Raw genomic sequence first — 23,655 nt, forward strand, 5'->3', positions numbered from 1 at the left:
GCTGGCGAGGATCGTGGACAAACACACACACACACACACGCGCACACACGCGCGCACACACACCTCCCTATTTCTCTCTCGGACAATTTAGTTCAGTTCAAAATAGATGGAGAGTAGATCACACACACACACACACACACACGCACACGCACACGCACACACACGGTCCCTCTTTCTCGGACAATTCAGTTAAAAATACACGGAGAGGAGGTAAAACACACACACACACACACACCCTCTTTCTCTCTCTCTCACACACACACTATGTTTTCTGGTCTGCAATGCAGTACCTGTTACTATTATAATAACCATCAGTTTATCAGGTATACACCAGCACTGAATACTGATCCAAAACACACACACACACACACACACACACACACACACACTAATAGTATTTGATTTATTGCCCTTCCTGAACAGATTTGCCCCCTCTTTCAAAGGCCAGACCCATTGATTGGGACCAATCAATGAGCTCCTGTACACCAGTAACACACACACACACACACACACACACACACACACACACACCATTCCATATAGATTTCTGCTTTTAAAGCATGGTGTGATGCACACACACACACACACACACACACACACCTGTGCACTTCTGCTAACCCTCTGACCCAGTACATCTACACCATATAGTTTCACTGTGCAGTGTGTGTAAGGGTTTGATAGACAGAGAAAAAGGAGACATAAACAGACAGAAGGAGGGAGACAGATGGACAGAGGAGGAGAGAGAGAGAGAGAGAGAGAGAGAGAGCGAGAGAGAGCGTGTGTGTGTGTGTGTGTGTGTGTGTGTAATTGAACCTGTCTAACATTGCAGATGGAATGCATTTGCCTACCATCCATGGCAACTGTACAACCATCTTTCTGTGTGTGTGTGTGTGTGTGTGTGTGTGTGTGTGTGTGTAATTAAGAGAGTATCGTTTGTGTGACCAGGTGCTACCAGTGTAACCATGGCGACCAGCACCATGATCACCATGGGAGGCTCACTAATACAGTGTCATTATAGTGCTACACCTCTGTGTGTGTGTGTGTGTGTGTGTGTGTGTGTGTGTTTCACAGATAAAGAAGGAGACAGACAGATGGACAGACAGAGAGATAGAAGGAGAGAGGAGGGGAGAGAGTGTGTGTGTGTGTGTGTGTGTGTGTGTGTGTGTGTGTGTGTGATGTCCAGTACATGTGGTTTTGATACATATTTAACTCGATGGACGTAAAGTCATTCGGGAGATAAAAGCTGAGAGGTGAGAGAGGGAGACAGGGAGGAGCTCAACAAACGAGAAACACAGACATTGAGGAAAATATAGAGAGAAAGAGGAGGAGAGAGAGAGAGAGAGAGAGAGAGAGAGAGAGAGAGAGGAGGGGATGAGCTAATAGAGAGAAGAGATGAAGATGAAAAAGAGATGAAATGATAGTTAAAATGACGGAGAGATGAAATTATAGAAAGATGATAGAGAGATGAAATTGTGGAGAGATGAGATGACAGGAAGAGGAAATGATGGAGGGATGATATAATGGAGAGATAAAGTTAACCTTGAGGAAATTACAGGCTTTTAAAGAAAAGCTCTGGTTTTATTTGGCCTCCCATAATACTGTGTGTGTGTGTGTGTGTGTGTGTGTGTGTGTGTGTGTGTGAGAACACTCTCTCTCTTTTCAGGATTATTAGGTAGACTAAGTTATTGCATGACTCAGCAGTGATTCAACACACACACACACACACACACACACACACACACACACACACACACACACACACACAGAGAAAAATGTAATCAGTAAGAAATTGAAAACGGAGATATTCAGATTCCATGCATTCTCTTTCTCTCTTTATTTCCTCTCCTACTTGTTCCCTCTTTTTGTCTCTCACTCACTTTCTCTCTCATTTCCTGTCAATCATTTTCTCTAATTCTCATTTACTTTCTCAACCCATTCTTTCGCTCACTCAGTCCTTTATCTCTCTCTCCCTCGTTTTCTTTCTCTCCCGCTATTTCTTACTCTCACAATCCTTTTCACTTTCTTTCTCTCATTTTCTATTAATCCCTTTGTTTTTCATATTGTCTCACTCTCAATTTTTTCTCTCTCCTTATCCCTTTCTCTCAATCCCCTTTCTCCATTCCCTCTCACTCCATTTTTCTCCTCTCTTTCCTTTTCTCTCAATCCCTTTCTTTTAATACTTTATTTCTCTTATTTTCTCTCTCGATCTCTTTCTCTCCCTCAGTGTGATAATTACACACCGGCAAGGGCGTCTGCTAATGCTGTGTGTGTGTTGTGTGCGTGTGCTCGTGTGTGTAGTGTGCGTGAATGTATGTAGTGTGTGTGTGTGTGTGTGTGTGTGTAGTATGTGTGTGGTGCGCATGTTTGTAGTGTGTGTGTGCGTGCGTGTGTGTATTATAATAAACCCACCCACTCTTCTGGGAAGATGTTCCACTAGATTTTTTGTGTGAGATTCGTTCAGCTACGAAGGTGTAAGTAAAATCAGGTACTGATGCAGATGAGAAGGTGAGAAGGTTCCTGGGGTGCAGTCAATGTTCACATTCATTCCAATAGTGATGGAGCTCTATAGCAGGAGATCTTCCACATCCACCAACTCATGTAAAGCAGATGTTAATGGAGCTGGCTTTGTGCTCAAATGTCACGCTGGAACAGGTTTTGGGTTTATAATAATAATTATATTATACTTCCCCCTGAAACACACTCCAAGTGTCCAATTCAGGGTTTTAGACACCCCTTAGAGATTTCAAATACATCATGCTGGTCCAGGGATCGGTTCTCTGTTATGTTCCTAGGCTCAGAAACAAACTCGCCCATCCATCTATCCATCTGTTTTCCACACCGCTCACCCAGGAACACCCTGGACACAGCACAAGATGTCAAATCGCCCCTCAATCCTACAGCGCATGTCTTCAGACCGGACGGAGGAAACCAACGACGCACTGAAATCCACCCACACTCGATTGACTCAGAAAGTGAACCTCGCTTTGAGTTTTACAGGTTTCATGGGTGGAAACTGACATTTAAGAAGACGTGGGTGTGCAAATACGCTGATAAAACCAAGCCAGGTTAATGTGTGAAACTGTGGGAAGACAAGACGTGAAAAAAGGAAACGCCTGAGCGCAACGTCACACCATTCAGCAAGTCCATACTACATTAGCAAAACTAGCAAACTTGCCGGCTATGTGTGTATGTTATGCTAACTGTGAAGGAACTTTACAGCTTTTTTCCAAGCTAGCAGGTTTTCTCAGGGCTGTACTAGCTGGCTATTGGCACCATTTATTCGTCCAAAGCTTTAGCCATGTAGCAGAGGGGAGTGTGTGAGCGCATGTGTGTGTGTGTGTGTGTTTGTGTGCCAGGAGACATATCGATCGTGACAAGAGTCAAGGAGTTTAATTCACCTATTATGGTTTATAGCCTCGTCAAACAGTACACACGGGAGCGCCATGCAAGTCTATACACACACACACACACACACACACACACACACACACACACACACACACACACACACACACACACACACACTTGAACGTTGTTCCGTTGCGTTTTTTCTTACTAGCTCTCGTTCCTGTCAGGAAGGAGATAAAAGAGCGGGAGGGTCATTTCTGAGGTAAACAAACAAAAATAATATAAATAAACTCCTGAAAGACCTTCATCTTATCTGAGACCTCTCTTATCTCCATCACAAACCAACCTGCTGAATTATTGATGAAAACCTGGCGCTTGCCTCCTCCTCTGACAAACCGCCAGATCAGGAGATATATATACACGGTACAATCTGGCCAGGTTTAAAGCCTTCATCTCACACACACACACACACACAATTTCACACAGAATTTTTACACAAAAAGTTAAAAATGCATTCTGCTAGCTTCTAGTCAGCACTATGCTAGGACACTAGCAGGAGATGAAATGCAAGGTGACTTCAAGGTGACTTACTTTCTTTCAAAGTTCTTTCACAAACTCATAACCAATCGGAATGTTTTTCTTGAACGCAGTATCGAAAACAAATATAAAAAATGACAGCATACAAGACGACCAAACAACGTAGCCTGCTAAACAAAGCCAAGCCCTTATGCTAGTTAGCGAACGTTTCGTCCTCTAGATTGTTTTGTGTAAATCTTGTAACCGTATAAATTGTTTCTCGTTCACTTATGTAAATTGTTTCCGTACTTCGTGTTTGTTTAAGCCCCGCCCCTGACCGCTGCGGTAGCGTGAAGCATGTGATTGGTTGGAGCATTGGCGCTGAGAGAGCGCTAATGATTCTGAACCAACTGGTGACTGTGTTCGTGAACGAACGAAACAAACAAATATTACCAAGAGAAAAGGGGGTGGAGCCATGCTAATAAAGAGAGAGTAGACATTTATTTCTTCCCCAAACTTGAAAAATGGGCCAAATGTTTTGGGACACCTGCCGTTTCTGCCCATATGTGGTTCTTCCCCAAACTGTTCCCAAAAATCTGAGGCACACAACTGTATTAAACAACTTTTCCCTTCGTTTGAAACCAGTTCACAACCCGTGCACAAAGCCAGCTCCCTGAAGATCTGCTTTCCATTGATTGGAAGATCTCCATCCCTATTGAACACCTTTGAACTGAATTGTTCATGCTGACTGCACCCCAGGAACCTCCTCAACTCACCTACATGAGCATAAATCTCCATAGAAATCTAGAGGAACATTATCTTAAAAGAGTGGAGGACTAGATGTGGAATGGAATGTTCATAAAGGAGCGCACCCCGATCTTATCGGCAGGTGTCCACAAACTTTTGCCTGTATACTCTCCTTTGGAGATTCTACACTCCGTCATAATGAGTGTCTGAGTTAGAGGCACAAGTCTCCACAAGGTCAAACATAGGTCTATTAGGTTCTTGAAAAGGGTCTGAAATACACACACACACACACACACACACACACACACACACACACACACACACACACACTTACACACAAATATCTGCTATAAGAGGAAAGCAGCAGATGAGCGATTACAGCCATAAAGATCTGCCATCAATTATTTAGCTCGCCCTGAGGACTGCATCATCACTGTGAACACCCAGCAGGTGGAGGGAAAAGGCCGAGCATAAATTTCAATCCAACATGCTGCCTCGGTGTGTGTGTGTGTGTGTGTGTGTGTGTGTGTGTGTGTGTGTGTGTGTGTGTTTTGAAAGAAAATTTGCTGCTCTGCCAATAAAAAAAAGCCTGGTTTCAACCCCCCCTCACCTTTCCTCCATTCACGTTCCACCCTCCTAATTCTTCTTCCTTCATTTTCTTTTCTTTATTAAACACGTCTATTTTTTCTGTACGAGACCTGAACCAATAAAAGAGATCCTCAACACTACGAGGAAACCACACATGGAACGGAAATCGGCTTGAAAACGTGCATGGGACCAGCTGAACACAAAACATTGTCTGTTTCCTGTCTCGTCTGGTTTGTAGCCTGCTATCTCTGGAGACCAATTAAGCACGAGTCATCATGTAGAGCATAACGGCTGCACATCTGGCGGTAACAGGAGCAGCTGGGCCGAGTCGAGGCGTATAGATTTTGCTGCAGTAGCAGAGACATAAGACGCTTTGGCCATGTTCACACGACGGGACCGAATGTTCAGGAACGTTAGGAATTACATTTCCAACTGTTTTAACACACAAATATCATAAAAAATTTTGAAACACAAAACTGTATTATTAATTTTAAGTGATAAATACAGAATTTATGTCCATTACTTCACATTTTCTGTTGAGTTTGCATCAACTTACTGGTGTAATGTCTAGATGAATACACTGAGGTATCACGCGTAGCTTTTTGGAGAGAAGAAAAAAAAATGCTTTAAAAAGTGGAGAAATTTGAAAACGACATTTTCGCATTGCATTCAAAAAACTTGCATGCCGGCCGTGAATGACGCAGGGTTTTAGACGTTTCATGTGGATGAGCAACTTTTGAGAAACGAGTGGAAAAATTCCAGTGAGGACGCGGAGGATTTTTAGACAAGCGATGTTAGGAAACTGAGGTCAGAGCACAAGGTCAGACACGATACAGCACCCCTAGAGCACAGAAGGCTAAACGCCTTGCTCAAGGGCCATGAGTGGCAGCTTGGAGTGGCGGCTTGGAGTGGCGGCTTGGAGTGGCGGCTTGGAGTGGCGGCTTGGAGTGGCAGCTTGGAGTGGCAGCTTGGAGTGGCAGCTTGGAGTAAGTGGCAGCTTGGAGTGGCAGCGGTTTGAACTCACAACCTTTGGATTCAAAGTCCAGTGGCTTAACTAAGCTACCACTTCCCTATGATATGAACACTGAATCCTGTTCCACATTCGTCCATACACATGAATTACAAATGCCTAATCAAAACCTTTAAGTCCCCACAAAAGGGTCCAAGAGCCACGATACACGAGACGAGACTCACCTAGTAAAATAAACATCTTTAAATTCTCGACAGTCTAAAGGTCGGGAAAAAGGAACAGTGCAAAAAAGATGCAGGGCCAAAAACACACAGCGGAAATATTTTAGCTACTGTAGAGCAGGACTCAAACTCCAGGGGGGCGGCATAAGACCAGCGCAAGAAGAGGCAATTCTCTAGATATTAAAATGTTGCTGGTTATAAAGCCTTATTTATACAGGTACTAAAACCTTTTGTTGTTGTTTTTGCTTTTAGAGGCACTTTAAAGTCAAAAAGGTTTTTTCTTTTATAATAAATCGCCTATAATATCCAAAAACAACAGGATTAAATAAGACTATTCTCATCAGCACTGGCACTTTTCCTACCTACTTCATGCTTTTATTTATTTGCATTATCTGAGGTGCTGTGAAACACCATACAAGGTCTGTCAAACGTTAGGAGACACCAAGTCCTTTATGGTTTTTGACAGATGCACATCTTCCTTTTGTTTCTATGCAACAAACTCTGTAAAAAGTAAAAACTTTTACACTGGAAGAAAGTTCTTTAAACAGATGAGTTATAATGGTTGTGGTGGTTTTGGACCAGGGAATGTTGACCCCTTATTCCAGTAAGTGAATGGAATCCTGAACCGGACACTTCAACACCACGCAGTTGCGTCTGGACTGTGGCTCATTGGAACCGATTTCACCGTACAGCAAAACGATGAGCCGAAGCGACAATACGTCCGAGCTCTGTAAGCGTTATTTAGTTTTTAGAGCGACCTGCCCAGTCACTGCACCTGAATCCTACTGAACTGCTCTGAGATGAACAAGAAAAATCTCCAACTAGTGAAGAACATCTTTAGAGTTTTACAAGAGACACAGGGAAGTATTTCATCTGAAGTGACCGAGAGTTTGTAAAGCTGTGTTTCTTGCCAATGGAAGATTTCTCACTGAAAATAAAGTGGAACATCTGGAGCTTTATAGATTTGTCAAATCTACGAAACTGTAAAAAGGAACGGGGTTTCTTGTATATGTGTCTCTTAATAAAACACACACAGTGTGTTGGGTGTTTCCACACTTTTCTCACACAGTGTTCAGTATGTGGATTAAACTTATTTCTAATGGAGCATCCATTCAGTTAAAAAAAAAAAAAAGGAAACTGTTGGGTTGATTTGGACGCCTTGTGAGATACAAAACCAAGCCAAAACACATATAAACCAAATCATGTATAAAACACCAAGCAGTGAAATTAGTTCTTCACAAATCAATAGCACTATGTATCGATAATAAAAAATAAATAAATAAATAAATAAAAAAAGAGGCCGCATTTGAAGCCGCGGGCTCGCCTGAGAATCGAGGCGGCGCTCGAAGCGTCACTCGCCGGCTGCCACACTTCCCCCGTACCGCCGTCACGGAGCCTGTCTGCTCGGCTCCGCTTTCACGCTGCAAACGACAATAATGTTCACTCGAATTGGGTTTAAAAGGAACAGGTTATGATCGGAAAAGCAGCTTACCTGGGTGTTATGTTGCGCTTTATTTTATGGTTTAAAAGTCATTTGTCGGTAGTCTGGGTGAAGTTGGCCGGAAAGTAACGCATCACGCGCGGTGAATAATAACACAGTGATGCAATGCTGGAGGGGTGAAAAGGCGTGGAGGACTGGACTGTGCATGCTACAAAGCGGAGACGCAAATGCAAAAAAGAAATGGGGGGCGAAATTATAGGAAATTTATACATATAAATAAATAACACTAACGATATGTAATAAATAAGATAAAAAAAAGACGTAAGTGCTTGCGCGCGCGTCGGCGCGTGCAACCTGCCACCGTGCATGCCCGACGGCAGGTGCGCGCGCTGCAGGCGCTCATGAGGAAGCAACAGTAAGCGCGTGTTCCTCTCGCTATGTGATTGTACAGAAGCAGAAGGATATTACAATTGCACAGGTGAAATGCATTCCAAAGTTGAAACGCCAAAATATGCATCCCATGTTTGCATGGAGAAGTTCTTGACATTGGATGCAATGTCATAAATCGACTGCATTAGAGCTTCAGTGAATGCATGGGGATGTTGCTCATGCTGAATGGGCTGCCATCAATCATCAACTGCACTACATCTTTAATGAATGCATGCTACGTGCAGATTGACTACAAGGTGAAATAAAGTTCAAAACCTGCAAGCCATTTGCATGGAGATGTTCTCCGATATCTACGCACTGCATCTAATAAGGGAAAATAAAATGGAAATTCAAACCTGTAACTCATGTTTACATGGAGATGTTCCTCATATCTCTATAGCGCAATTGCAGCTTTAGTTTAATTTTAACACCACATCAAGTTTGACTCCAAAGTGAAAAGTCGAACCTGCAACACATTTGCCTGGAGATGTTCCTCATATTGGATGCAATAGCATTATTCATCAACTGCACAACAGCTTTATTTAACGTTTATCACATTTGTCAGATGCTCCTTTTGCAGAGAAACTTAGCTTAGGTGCCTTGTTCAAGGGCCCAGCTCGGTGGCAGCATGGTGGAACTGGGATTTCAACCCATGGCCCTCCAATCAGAAGTCCATTAAGCTATAACTTCCCTACTTAATGAATGCACACCACAAAACAATTCTCCAGTCTGAAAAGTCGAACCTGCAACCCATTTGCATGCAGATGTTCCTCATATTAGATACAAAGCCATAAATCATCATCAGCATTAATGGATACAGTGACATTGTTTTCTTAGCGTTCATGAGCTGTGCGGCAGAAACATACATTTCGCCCTTGAACTAGGAGACGCAAACCAGATCCAGCATGACATTTGTGCACAAAGCCAACTCTATGAAGATCTGCTTTCCATGGGTTGGAAGATTTTGTCGTGCATTTACAAATGAGAGCTGAATAAAATTAATTCTTCAACACTCTGCCCACAATGGAAACGTTATTTCTGCAGAGCCGGGCTTTTATGTAGGTCATGTATTTCAGAACAATTCACAGTTGCATGAAATATTCATGAACAAAACATTTGATGCATGTTTTATAGCTATGTTATGGCTTTGTTTTCAGGTGCCTCCAAAGCATTACATTATCACTGACATGAGCATAATCGCTACATCTGGCACGCAGTAGCACATATAATTCTGCATCTTAATAGAATGCAGTACAGTCTCGAGCTAGTCTCTGGAGTGATTTATGGAATGAGAAATCCTGAGCATGTGATGTTCTCTCTAAAACCACAGCCGGGCAGCTCCATCACCTTCTGTACGCTAATGATAAGAGCATGCCGTTTTCCAGGCACTCGTTTACCGCAGCGGGTTCCTGTAGGCCCAGAGCGATAACCAGGAACGAGCTGAAACGTCCTTCAGCTTCCCACAGAGAGCACTTCACGGCTGCTGAGGGGATTGGGAGTGTGCCGGTTTGGACCGAGAGGAAGAAATAGTCTGCAACTCAAGTTCTTTTATAGCGAAACATTTTACAGTTACTATAACACGGCTCCAGCGTGGGTTCATAAACTCCTACGGGCATAGCTATGGGTGGAGGATATTCCATATATTAAACGATTTTCATTAAAATAAAGTATATGATGGTCGTATTTTGGTGTAGTGTTACAGCCATTACAAATGGTTAAAATTAGTTTGAAACACAGTCATTTATAGCATAATACTACAGGCCTCAGTGTAGCTGTTCCATAAACACGTCACGCAATAGAAAAATACTGTGACATGAGGCTCTATATTCAGTTCTTATAAATAATCCGATGCGATATTGGCGATTTTGGTTGTATTGAACCTTCGAGATGCAGTTAAGTGAATGATTCATATTTTACTTTTTCTGGCCCAGAGATACACCCAGGATGAAAGTGTTCAGCTTCACTTCTGCTCTTGAAATTCATAAAGGCCCTCATATGGCAAGAATATGAACGGTTCTGCCATTGGGGGGATGAGCAGATAGGAGGTATGAGCAGACCAGGGTGGGATGAGTAGGTGGGGGGTGTTACGGTTGGATGAGTTAGTAGTTAGGATGAGTAAGTAGGAAGGTGAGTTGGTGTGGTGTGATAGATAGGCAACCTTGTTGGGTAGTTTAGGGTGGGATGAGTAAAAATCTAGAATGGGTAGGTTAGGGTTGGATGAGTAGATATCTGGAATGGGTAGTTTAGGGTGGGATGAGTAGATATCTAGAATTGGTAGGTTAGAGTGGGATGTATAGGTAGCTGGAATGGAAAGAAAGAAAAAGAAAGAAAGAAAGAAAGAAAGAAAGAAAGAAAGAAAGAAAGAAAGAAAGAAAGAAAGAAAGAAAGAAAATACCCGAAGATTAAAGAAGAAAGTAAGTAAGAATGTTGACTGCACAATAAAGTATTTTATTAGAATATTTATTAGAAGTTTGAGACTGAGCAATATCGAGTCTGATCTCGCTGGTAGTCTGTGTGTGTGGTGTGTGTGGTGTGTGTGTGTGTGTGTGTGTGTGTGTGTGTGTGTGTGTGTGTGTGTGTGTGTGTTGGTCTAGTGGTACCCCACGCCTTTTCCCTTCATCCCCAACTAGAGCATGTTACATAAACATATGGCCACAAACATAGGTAGACTGTCGTAGCTTCGTCAATTCACAAAACTGCTGCAACACTTTCTTACTCTTACTGCATCTTTCACTTGTTCTCTAACAGGAAGAAAGACAGGAAGTTGAGTGAACACCAAGACGCCTGTGTTGTTTGCTCAAACTCTGACACGTGTTTCAGAGCCGCAAGAGGAAGGACGTACGAAGTCGGTGGTTATTACTAATATTTTACACTTTACGTTCGCTAACTGGAAATTTGCTTGGGTTCGCGGGCAGTGTGTGTGTGTGTGTGTGTGTGTGTATAAGCTGTCAGGCATCACGCCGTGCCCATGACGAAATCGACCGTCGTCAAACTCGCCGTTCTCATCATCCTCGCCTTCATTGTGTGCCTACCAGAGTTCTTTCCACCAGAAGGTGAGCTGTCACAGTGTGTGTGTGTGTGTGTGTGTGTGTGTGTGTGTGTAGAGTGAATAATCCAGCAGTGTGCAAAAAAATTCACGTTTAAGTTTAAAATGATAGAATCTCCTAATTATTAATTTTGATGCTAGCTATTCCACCATGTTTGTAAAAATGACTCTGTTCTGATTGGCTGAAAATAATTAATTAAATATCTACGTTCATTATAGGATGCCGTTGTTATGAGGTTTATAAACTAGGCCTCATTTTTCAACTTTGTTCCACCTGCACTATATTTACTTTCACATTTATGGCATTTGGCAGAAGCCCTTATCCAGATCGACTTAATATGTATGCCATTTATACACCTGAGCAGTTATGTGGTTAGGGGACTTGCTCAGGGGCCCAGCTTGGTGTGGCTGGGATTTGAACTCATGACCTTTGGTGCCGATGTCATAACCCCTAAGCTACAACCTCCGACGTACCTGTACGTGGTTCACTTGAAGACCACTAGGAGAACCAAACCTGTTCCAGCAGGACAATGCGCCTGTGCACAAAGCCAGCTCCATGAAGACGTGCTTTCCATGGGATGGAGTGGAAGATCTCCTGCTATAAGTCTATTAAAGACCTTCAGGATGAATTAGAATAAATGCAATAATAAAGCAGCAGTTAGTGTCTGTTTGTCTTGTTTTGATTAGCGTTTGTTGGCATCTACTCACTCACCAAAATACAGTTACCAGCATCAGTTCAACGGAAAGCAGAACATTTAGAGAGGAATAAACGATAAAATAAACTCCCGACTCGAACTCAACACAACACACGTGAACTTTTTGGGCTCATAATATCTTTAAAAAATGATCAATCAGTGTTTGAGTCATTAATATCATTCTATTAATAGATCAGGGTGCTGAGAGTCACATTCAAGTCTTTTCACATAAACTGAGGTGATTAAGTAACGAGTCATGTGATAAAAATGATAATAGGAACATTATAGTTATAATAAATCACTACTTTGTTACTTAAGTACGTTTGAAGGCAAAAAACGAGTTTTACTGAAAAGTGAAAGTGCACTTTTATTTTTTCTGGAGTCACATTTTACTGAGTGGAACTACTTTAACTCAAGTACATGGTTTGTGGACTTCATCCGTCACTGAAAACCACAAAACGACCAATCAAACTTGAGAATTGTAACTGTAGACATTGTTTTGCTGGATTGAACAGGGATGATGTGGCTTAGATCAGTGGTCCCCAACCCCCAGACCGCGGACCGGCACCGGTCGGTGGGTCAATTGGTGACCAGATTTTCTCCGCCACATCTGTCTATGACTCACTCTTGATGCGTGTCAGGATGCCTTGGTCACATGACTTACCTCAATCCGCTACCTTCTTAAAAGGGCTCTGGCCGCTAACACATAATACATTACCGCTAAATTCAAACCCCCAAGCGAGCAAAATGAACAAAAAACACCACAGTGGATTCACCTTTATTATTAGATTTAGAAAATACCATATAGTTTTTATGTTCCAATAGTTTTTATGGTCGTATCTTTTTATTTTGTTGTATTTTTCCGCCACACCTTAAAGGTCTGTGAAAATATTGTCTGACATTAAACCGGTCCGTGGCGCAAAAAAAGGTTGGGGACTGCTGGCTTAGGGTATTGGACTTTGGGTCTGACGGTCATGAGTTCAATCCCAGAAACACCAAAATACCACTCCTGGGCCCCTGAGCAAGATCAAAGCAAGATCAAAGCATCTGGCAAATGTTGTAAATATAAATAAACAAAAGCGTATCGGATCCCGGAACTCGTGTCCCTCAGGTCTTACCAGAATGATGGCAAAATGCATCTTACGTGAATGGGGTTGTGAAAACGTTTGTTCCAAGTTGCGTGTCACGTTGAAACAGAGCTATGTGCACACGTCCTGTAGCGGAGTCAGTGTTTACACAACCGACAGCCCCAAACATACAGCCAATGGCAATTAGAGCTTTCTTTATTGTAAAGAAGAACAAGGTAGTAATAGTTTAGTAGTAATAGGGGAGGTGGTAGCTCAGTGGTTAAGGCATTGGGCTTTGGCTCAGAAGATCGCAGGTTCAAATCCCACCACCAAGCTGCCACTGCTGGGCCCTTGAGCAAAGCCCTAAAACCCTCCCCTGCTCAGTTGTAAGTCGCTCTGGATAAGGGCGTCTGCCAAATGCCGCAAATGTAGTTTGACCCCCAACATCACTAAGTGACTCTGGGATTATATGAGGATTTGAGGAGCCTACATCCATAGAGGATTTGTGTTTACTTTTACAAGATGTTTGGAACAACCTTCCACAAACAAGCAAGAAGACGTGGCAGAGGGTCCTCACACCAAATATTGTGGTCGATTTGGATTTCTCTTCTGTTTATTTTGTTTATTGATAACAAATATTTTTTTTTTTGGAAGCATTACTACTTTCTTACTTGCAAGTGTGTGTGTGTGTGTGTGTGTGTGTGTGTGTGTGTGTAAGGAAGTGACTCCCACATCTGACCCTGAGGCAGATCAATAAAATGATCTCGTTAGAGCTTTTAAAGGAAGCTTTTTATTTTTATCCAAGGTGACTTTCCCAAAGCGATTCACAATCCAGCCCCAAATCCAAAAGTGGCCCTGTGGCAGTCACAGGGTTTGAACTCACAACCTCCCTGAGACAAGAACAGGATCTCAAGGACTGAGATTCTGCTGCTGTCATCATGACAGGAAAATTATAGTCCACAGACACCGAAACAAAAACAACATGTAGTTGTTTTACTGTTCTCTCTGTTTGTTCTCTTAAACAACTTTTAAACAATCAAACTAGCAGAGACTCTGTTAGCTCTATTCAACTAAATGGGCTAACTCTCAAACTAGCATTCCAGTCAACAGGCTAACCCTCGAACTAGCATTCCAGTCAACGGGCTAACCCTCAAACTAGCATTCCACTCAACAGGCTAACCCTCAAACTAGCATTTCAGTCAACAGGCTAACCTTCAAAGTAGCATTCCAGTCAACAGGCTAACCCTCGAACTAGCATTCCAGTCAACGGGCTAACCCTCAAACTAGCATTCCACTCAACAGGCTAACCTCAAACTAGCATTTCAGTCAACAGGCTAACCTTCAAAGTAGCATTCCAGTCAACAGGCTAACCCTCGAACTAGCATTCCAGTCAACGGGCTAACCCTCAAACTAGCATTCCAGTCAACAGGCTAACCCTCAAACTAGCGTTCCAGTCAACAGGCTAACCCTCAAACTAGTGTTCCAGTCAACATTTTCTCTCTTTCTCTCTCTAAAGTTTTACAGATCAAGTTTAATTGTTCACCTTTTGACCCTTGTGACCCTAAAAGTGGGTGGGGCCATTATGACCTACAACAGATCTACAAGAATGGCTCTCCACGTGTCCCTCTGCCCCAGTGTGAGGCAAAAATCACAACCAATCAGGACGGGGCAGTAAACCAGTACTTTGTGTGCGAGACTCATGCAGACTTGCGGAGTCTGTGGACCAACGCCTCAGTCTCAGGTGAGCTGCATTTGGTTCATCCTGGTCCAGCAGGGCCTCCATTAAGGCTTAAATAACCACGCATGTAAAATTCGCTGGTGTGTTTTATTTCCAGAAACTGACATGGACGTGATGGTTACACTACAGATCACTGCTCCTCCTTTGCTGCAGAACGTGAGCATAAATGGACATTTGAACAAGAGCGGACTCCACATGGAGACGAAACACAACATCACGCTGATCGCCTGCTGCTTCCTGAACAGCAGCACATGGCAGAACAAAGGCTCTTCGAGTATAACGCAAAGCTCTCATCGATCAAACGCTTCCAAACCTGCTGTCTTCTCAGCAGGTCCGAGTGATGAGGGAAGAAAACGTTCTCTCGGTACTAATCACACGCACCAGTCCAACAGAAGCCGTTGCATTTTTCACCTCGAGGACTTTCGGAAGATGTCTTCGGAAACAGGTGATGTTTGATCAACTCGAGATGTTTTCCCGAGCTCTAGATACTTCATGTAGAGATAAGATGAGGTTCAGCTGGCTTCCACAAAAACAAGCAAGCATGCAACACCATGCATGTTGCGTCCAGGTTAGCTGGCTGAACCTCTGCTAATTCATATCAAGCATCGCATAGCTTTTGGGTCACCCTCCGTTTATATACCAATCCATATGTTACCCGGCACTGTCATTAAATTTTAATAGCGCCTCCTGCAGTACGCACGAGGGATCTCAATTCTTTGTTAGTTTTTAGTTTCTTTGTTATACCCCTGGCATTGTTGTGTGTTTTCAAGTTTAATAATTATAACAGATAAACAGAGACACTGCGTTGAAAGTAAAAACTCCACCCGTAAAATCTTTTTTTTATCACTAAACGTTTGTTTTACCGATGCATCAAGTCTCAAACAGAGCACCAAAGTCCAACATGGCGCACATATCCGGCAATTAAAACCGTCCGTGTGGAAACATAGCAAAAGTTCTGTTTGGTGTCGTGATGATTTACATCATTTAAACCGCCACAATTACTTTAAAGAATATTTAGTCTTCATGCTCCGTGTTGAGTTCGGTGTCACTAATTAGTTTAGATTTTTTACTAATTTAAATAAAAATTCCTGCTCGGTTGAATAAAATATAAAATAATATTTTAGAATATTTTATAAAAAAATGTATATAAAAATAAAATAAAGAAATCTCATTAATGAAATACACTTTTTAAATTAAGTAAATAAAATGCAATAAATGGAAAAAATCCAATTAAATAGATTGTTAGACACCGTTTGAGTAATACAGGTGTGTGTGTGTGTGTGTGTGTGTGTGTGTGTGTGTGTGTGTGTGTGTGTGTGTGTACATTTTATTTAATTTTCAAAGATATGATCTACTTTACTGCTCTACTCATTTCAGCAGATTTTAACAATTGTGTTCATTCCTCCCTTCCTTCATTCAGTCACTCCCTCGATATGTGAGATTGCCACGATTTTCTCCTTTTAAGGAAAAATTCCTGAAGCTGGACATAAAACACTAAAGAGTCCTTAGCGCTAGCATTAGATTCTTTAGCGTTTTCATGCATGCGCAAAACAAATCGTATTTCCAGTACGGAGTGAGTGGCCACAGTGACACTGCTCTCACTCTAGTTTCTTTTTTATACCCCTGTTGTGTGTTCTGAAGAATAATAATGATTATTAAAAAATCCACTGAAAGTGAAAGGCAGAGACCCAAGAAACTTGCGGTCCGCCACTTAATACGTTCCTCCTTGCCTTTAGTTCTCGTGTACTGAATCGAAAGCCCTGTACTGAAGAATTCCTTACTGTTACACCCCAAATATATATATATATATATATATATATATATATATATATATATATATATATATATATATATATATATATATATATATAAGAGAGAAAAGCAGTACGACCCGACCCTTGTTTTTTCTTTGTACCCGTTTTTTTCCTGCACTGAACCATGACTCCAAAGCCTCCGTGCTGAGGTTTATAAAATCCCTGATCTCGGCTCCCATGAGACATCGGTCCACATATTCAATATCAATTTACCTCTTTCTGTCTTCTCTCACTCTCCCTCCTTTCCCCTCTGTCCTCATCGCTCCTTATACATTCCAGTCGAAAGGTTATCCGAGGTCTTTTTTTTTTTCATTCCGTCTATCGATTCTGGCAGCGACGACGATGGCACCGGCTTCATATTTCACCTCTGCTGCTGCCAAATTTATTACCTCAATACCGTACGTCCCTCTAATCTGCTGAGAGTCGGCCACAAATCGCTTCATGTAGCTCGGAGTCATCCGGGGGAGAGAAAGTTCACGTGGATCCAGGGTGAAAAATATGAAAAAGTATGGGGACACCTGATTTCTCCACCCGTATGAGCTTCTTCCACAAACTGTTAGCACAAATTTGGAGGCAGAAAATTCTAACATCTTTAAATGCTGGAGCGTGAAATTTTCCCTTCGCTCAGAACTAGGAGACTGGAACCCGTTCCGACATGACGACTACAAAGCCATTTCTATAATGGTCTGCTTTACACGGGTTGGAAGATAACTCCTGTTATAGAGCTCCTGCTGACTGCACCCCAGGAACGTCCTCACGACACTTACATCAGTACCTGACTTTACTAACGCCCTTGTGGCTAAATAAATCTCCACACAATTTTTTACAAGATCTAGTGGAACATCTTCCCAGAAGAGTGATTTTTATTATAACAGCAAATGGAGACTCAATGTGGAATGAGATGCTAAAAAATAAGCATGTACCGATCGTACGCTCAGGTGTCCACAAACTTTTGCTCATATAGTGTCTTTTGTCCAAAAAGTGTCTTGTGTTTTTATTTTCAAATTGTGATTTCACTTCATTTATTTTTACATAATTTACATGCATTTTTTTTTTTATTATCTTTTCATTTATTGCTATGTGATTTTTTTTACTATATACATTTTGTGTGATGGTTCCCACATGATTCAATAATTTCTTTAAATAATTCCTATATTCAAACAAAAATCTTTTCATGCCTTTTCTTCTGATTACTTTGACCTTTTCCACATATGAAATTCCAGGTCATCATCTTAAAGTGCACCTCCACACATTTGCAATTCACACAAATCACATGCGAATGTAATTAAACGTAACGATTATGAGATTTATGCTAATGGTCTCTCATCCCCTCCCTGTGTCCTCAGAGAGGCGCTGGAGTGTCAGTACCATCGTGTGGTTGGTTCTGGTCTTAATGGTGGTCTTGTTGGTCCTCCTGGGAGTCAAGGATCAGGTCTTTAAGAACAGACACTGCTGCAAAAGTAAGTCTGTTACCCTGTGCCTACACATGAGGCCTAAACTGAGTGTTGATCTGCTGAGAGAGGAAACTAATCTCCACCTCAACCTTTCTAAACGTCTAGAAAAAGTGATACCGGATCGAGTTCCTGTCAATCATCCAAACACGTTTTCCATACGCAGAGTTAAATGTGAGTCATCAGTTGTTGTAATTGTTACTGGAGTGGTACCATGTTCTGTACCTGTTTTATTTACCTGTGGTGTAAAATATACACCTTGTTCAGCAGCTGTGCAGAGAGGTGATCTAGATATCAGATTACAGGAAGTAATAAAATAATACTCCTATAATTCTCTCTTTTTTTTCCAGCTTTAGGTGATTTGCCTGATGATGCATCAGCGATAAGCACAGAAGGTACGTTGGGGCCGATGCTATTCGCATCTCGATGCGTAGCCAAGAAACGATACATGACATGCGATACAGTTCACTCCATTACGATGCAGTGAGATCCAATTTCGAATCGATTCAAGACAGACAGCAAATCAATTTCCTTTCCCATCACACCTAAATAAAATCCGAGTTTTTTTTTCCTGTTGTGTGTGTGCAGGAAGTTACAGCTCTACCTCTGCCATGTTAATCTGTATTCTATGTGACTCTTAGGACAGATATAGACCTTCTGTACAATTGTTTGCTATCAGAAGGTACACAAATGGGTAAGATGGTCTGTGTATTAGATGTGCATGAGTACCACAGTGACCTCACTTTTCAAATAGGGGTCCAAAATCTAATGAAATCTAAATCACTAAAAACCCCATCCAGTGGATGTTTATTCCACCACCAGAACAAAGAGGAGTTTTGAGGCAGGCCCTCCTTGAGAGATGGTATGACCAGAGGAGGAGTGGTAGAGAATGGAGGGATCAGTCAGGGGTGAGACAAAATCCCTTATGATATAAAGTGGTGCTTTGTAGAGTTTTTAAATGTAATGCATGCAATCCAATGGAGAGAGTGTATTAATAGGGTGGTGTTGGATAAAACCTGGCAACCCTGGGTAATGATGTTCCCTCTTGAGTGTGTTCCTCACAAATAGGAAACACACTTGCTATATTTCAAACACAGTTATGTTGAATCGTCTGTACGCCAGACGATTGTACGCCGTTGTGTGATTGTTACAGGGTTACATTAAAAATTCACAACCTGGCAACCTATAACATAACCAAAGTCTGGTAGCTTCTTGTTCTGACTGAGCAAATTCGAAGGCCAGAAGCTGCTCCTGGACTTTTGAAAGGTTTTTGTAGACAAAAAAAAAAAAAAAGTGCCAATCCTTTCTTGTATCCCCTGTGGACATTTACAGCTCTCTGGACTAAAAGAAGAAAAATCCTATAAATAAGTAAATACACAGGACTTTGAGGATCACATAAAAAGAATTCACACAAGTTTGAGTCTTCTCCATAAGACAAGTTCTAGAGAACAAAGAATTTTTTTTCCCAGAATTGCGAGTGTCAACATTGTGTTTCTATCAAAACTGACAGCTCTTAAAAATGTCTCCGTCACACATCTGTGTGCAGATCGAGAACTGTTCTTGGAGAAGACGCCACCAGATAACTCACGAGGTAGGAGAAGGACGCCAGATTTCTGATCTAATCTCTTCCCCTGCATGAGTTCACCCCGGGATTTGTCCGAATAATTCATGTCAGCTTTGAAGTGGAGATAAAAAAAAGACTTTCCTTTGATATTTGGGATCTATGGATATTAGCCATAAATGCCTGGTGTCAATCCAAGCTTCTGTTTCTGATCAAAAACCCTGATTAGACTGGACACCTAATTTTAATCCTAATATTTATAATCTAGAATTGATTTCAATATTTAGAATTTACAGACTCGGATGTGAAATCTTAATCTGGGTTTTATTATCAGGTTTTACTCTGGAATTATAATCAGAATCTTAGTCTCATTACTCTTGTCTGGTTTATTCTGAGACTTGATCTGGGTTAGTCTGAGTATTGGTCTGGGTTTGTCCTAGTTGTGGTGTGTCAGAGTCTTGCTGTAAATCCAAATAGTCTTAGAGTTGGTTCGAGCCTCATTAGTCAGAGTTTGGTCTGGGTTACTCAGGGTCTTTATCTGGGTTAGTCAGAGACGTGGTTTGAGTTAGTGAGAGTCTTGATCTGGGTTAGTCAGAGACTTGGTCTGAGTTAGGCAGAGACTTGATCTGGTTTAGGCAGAGACTTGATCTGGGTTAGTCAGAGACTTGGTCTGGGTTAGTCAGAGTCTTGATCTGGGTTAGGCAGAGACTTGGTCTGGGTTAGTCAAAAACTTGGTCTAGGATAGTCAGAGACTTGGTCTGAGTTAGTCAGAGTCTTGATTTGGGTTAGTCAAAGGCTTTGTCAAATTTGTCAGAGTTTTGTTCTCAGTTTGTCAAAGCCTTGGTCTGGGATTGTCTCAGTTTTGGTCTAAGTCAGAGTCTTGGTGTAAATCAAATTAGTATTATTATTGTTTTGATCTTAATTGGCAGAGCTTTGATCTGGGTTAACCAGAGTTTTGTCTGGGTTAGTCAGAGCCTTAATCCAGGTTAGTCAGGGTCTTGATCTGGGTTATTTAAGGTCATGGTCTGGGTTAGTCAGGGTCATGGGTGAAGTCTTTCCTGGATTGCAGTTCACAGTTTTCAAGATTCAGCTAAACCTATACTAAAATATTCTTATTTTCAGCTCATGTAACATCTCAACAAAGAAGAGTTTCTTTGGCTTCGACAGAAAGGCTCCTTCAGGCCTTTCGGAAATCGTACAGGAGAGGTGAGACTTATATAAAAGCTTGTGTGAGACTTTTTTGCCTGTGACATTCACTTGACACTTTGAAGAAAATTTTTTTCAAATACTTTATCTTCCAACTTACACTGAAACCTGAACATCCTTCATCCGTTCTGATTCTATTTCACCAGACCTCTCTCCAATTCCTGAGCTCTCTGTGACGGGTACAGCATGAAATCCCTTCATTTACACACATCACACGTCTCGTCCTCAGACTAGAGAGTGTGGCATGAATACAAACGCATTATTCATAACTCTTTTGCAATTTGTATACATTTAGCGCTACATGTGTTTGTGTGTGTGTGTGTGTGTGTGTGTGTGTGTGTGTGTGTGTGTGTGTGTGTGTCATACCTCAGATGGTTCACTGCGAGAAAACGAAGAAGAATATGATGAAGATGTGAGGTCTGTTGTTATAGCAGGAAATGGTTAGTAAACTTTTTTATTAACAGATTTGTACCTAATTATAAACTTTTGAAATAAAATACACAATAAAAATTATTGTAAAAAATAATTCAAAGCACATAAAATGTTCAAACTCAATAATATTATATTTTTTGGATATACTGTAAACAGAAATTGACTTAATTAACCTCATAAATAAACAAAAGTATATGATAATTTACAAACTGGTGCCAAATTAGAGTAAAATACAGTATAAAGTGTGTCAGTATCCTGTCAAGATTCAGAGAGCGTCGATTCTCCTTTTGTCACATGTGGACCTCAAAAATACCTTTTTACTGTATGAGGTGGAATCAAAAATTTTCGAGACTCGCTCTGTTTACGAGAAAGTATTTTATTTATCTACGTTTACACACAGAACGGAACGAAATCTGCGATTAGATCTACAGAGAAATATCACACACTCTGTCTAACGGCACCACTTTTTCTTGTCTTTCTAGCGTTCCTGCATCATCGTAGCTATCCGTCGCTGGAAAGCTGCCATTAGTCAAAAAGCCCAGGAGGAAAGGATAGACGTAAAAGACGTAAAAGAACGTAAAAGAACTCCAAGTCTAAAGAAAGCTGAGCTGTAGAGCTTGCTGTAGGTTTGAGATGATTCACACTGGATTTATACGTCATTATAAACACCCACGTTAATGGAGTGAAAAGAACAAAAAATAACCGAAAATTACTGACTTCTGATGACACATTTTATGCTGAAACACACCTGAGAACTATATCTCATATAAACACACCTGAGAACTATGTACACAGTGTGGCCCGCCTTTTCCCAGCTGCATCTTCTCAAAAAACAGTTCCCACAAAGTTAGTTTGTAGAATATTCACCCTATAGGGACAAACCTATTGAGACCCCCAACCTTGTCCACCCATATGTGGTTCTTCCACAACATTTTACCACAAATTTAGAGGCACAAACATAGAACATCTATGGACGTGCTAGCATGACATTTTCATAAAATCTTCCATGAAGTTCTGCTTCACATAGGCTGAAGGAAGTGGAAGATTTGCTGTTATAAAACTCTGAACAGCGTTTGGGATGAATTGGAACGCTGCCTGCACCCCAGAAGCTTCCTCACCTCACCTACATCGACTTCAAACTTGCTAACACAAATCAGAATTGCATTAAAAACATGGAAATACTTGAATCTTGAAAGCTGCCATCTTTTCCACGTCGTTCCTGACCAAAGAACAAGTATCATGATGCTAACTAAAGCTCACGATGACACACAGGGAATCGAGTTCACCATTTATACATTTAGCCAAAGATCCTCAGTCTCAAGATGTACATGAGCACAGAGGAACCGAGAAGCTGATCAGAAATAGACTCACCTTTCCATCAAGGTCAGAAATTCATGCTTGTGGTGCGTAGTGAAGAATCCATTTCTTAAAAGAAACACACACCAAGAGATGTGAGGTGAGGAGGCCTGGGGTGATGAACAATTCAACCCAAAGGTGCTCAGTGACATTGGAGCTCTACAGCAGGCCAATCAAGATCTTTCACTCCAACCCATTTAAACCAGACCTTCATGGAGCTGGCTTTGTTCACAGGGGCATTGTCATGCTGGAACATGGTTTGGGTCTCCTAGTTCAAGTTAAGGGAATATTTCATGCTCCAAAAACATCCTGTACAATTGTGTGCCTCTGATTTTGTAGGAACAGAACCACACATTGCTGAAAAGACCAAGCAGTACCTGAGACCTGTGCACGTAAGCCCTCAGTGTGTTAGCAAGAACGTTAGCTAGTCACTTGTTTAACTAGATGGCATGCTCAGTAGCTAGCATTCATTAGCTGCCTCTTATTCAATTAATTTTTCATCTTTTTTATTTGTCATATGTTTCATTTACTGAGTAAATAAGACTCGTATGCTAATATTATGCTAATATTATTCATATATTAATATTATATGAATATTATATTCGTATAATAAACACTTCTGGTTTAAAATCAGTCAAATGCCAATTATTTATTTATTAAAACCTTTTTCTTTTTGCCTCATAATTACAACTAATATTATTAATATAAATATAAAAATGACCCATAAAAAATTCTCAGGGCAAATCCCTTATCAATAATATTTATTAATAGTATTAAATAAAAAGTTTTATTTGTTTCTGCCATTTTTATGGTATTAAAGAAACAAACGTGCATACTTTTATTATTTATTATTCACCAATTATTTACATGTTTAGAGATTGTAGAAGTAACTATAGAACTTTTTACATTCAGAAATATCTTTATGATGTCACAAAAAAACAACAAAAACAGAGTTGCTGAGCTGCTACTGTTGGGCCCTTGAGCAAGGCCCTTAACCTTAATGTCCATTAGACAAGTAGAAGCATGTTA

General features: G+C 41.2%; 2 protein-coding genes across 2 annotated transcripts in view; one reads left to right on the forward strand and one right to left on the reverse strand.

Moving 5' to 3' along the window:
• The window catches only part of klhl5 (kelch-like family member 5), a 19,907-nt gene extending 18,839 nt beyond the window's left edge, over positions 1-1,068 (reverse strand). Inside the window, 1 exon segment of the mRNA XM_046843178.1 lies at positions 1-1,068. This exon segment is cut by the window's left edge and continues 729 nt beyond it. The gene's annotated coding sequence lies outside the window, so the exon portion shown is untranslated.
• Positions 1,069-10,641: 9,573 nt separating this feature from the next.
• On the forward strand, positions 10,642-22,058 carry si:dkey-192k22.2. The gene is made up of 12 exons (XM_046843179.1): positions 10,642-10,674; positions 11,009-11,313; positions 14,585-14,809; positions 14,904-15,251; positions 17,967-18,080; positions 18,180-18,245; positions 18,422-18,466; positions 19,618-19,662; positions 20,755-20,838; positions 20,985-21,017; positions 21,210-21,278; positions 21,753-22,058. The coding sequence occupies exons 2-12, from the start codon at positions 11,229-11,231 to the stop codon at positions 21,797-21,799; spliced, it is 1,161 nt and encodes a 386-aa protein (XP_046699135.1). The 5' UTR covers positions 10,642-10,674; positions 11,009-11,228; the 3' UTR covers positions 21,800-22,058.
• The last annotated feature ends 1,597 nt before the right edge of the window (positions 22,059-23,655 follow it).

This window comes from Silurus meridionalis, chromosome 28 (genome assembly GCF_014805685.1).
Source record: "Silurus meridionalis isolate SWU-2019-XX chromosome 28, ASM1480568v1, whole genome shotgun sequence".
Lineage (NCBI taxonomy): Eukaryota > Metazoa > Chordata > Actinopteri > Siluriformes > Siluridae > Silurus > Silurus meridionalis.

Coding starts and splice junctions, on each gene's coding strand:
- si:dkey-192k22.2 (XM_046843179.1), top strand. CDS start 11,229: ATGACGAAATCGACCGTCGTCAAACTCGCCGTTCTCATCATCCTCGCC. Junction 15,252..17,966: donor GAAGATGTCTTCGGAAACAG/GTGATGTTTGAT, acceptor CTGTGTCCTCAG/AGAGGCGCTGGAGTGTCAGT. Junction 18,467..19,617: donor ATCAGCGATAAGCACAGAAG/GTACGTTGGGGC, acceptor ATCTGTGTGCAG/ATCGAGAACTGTTCTTGGAG.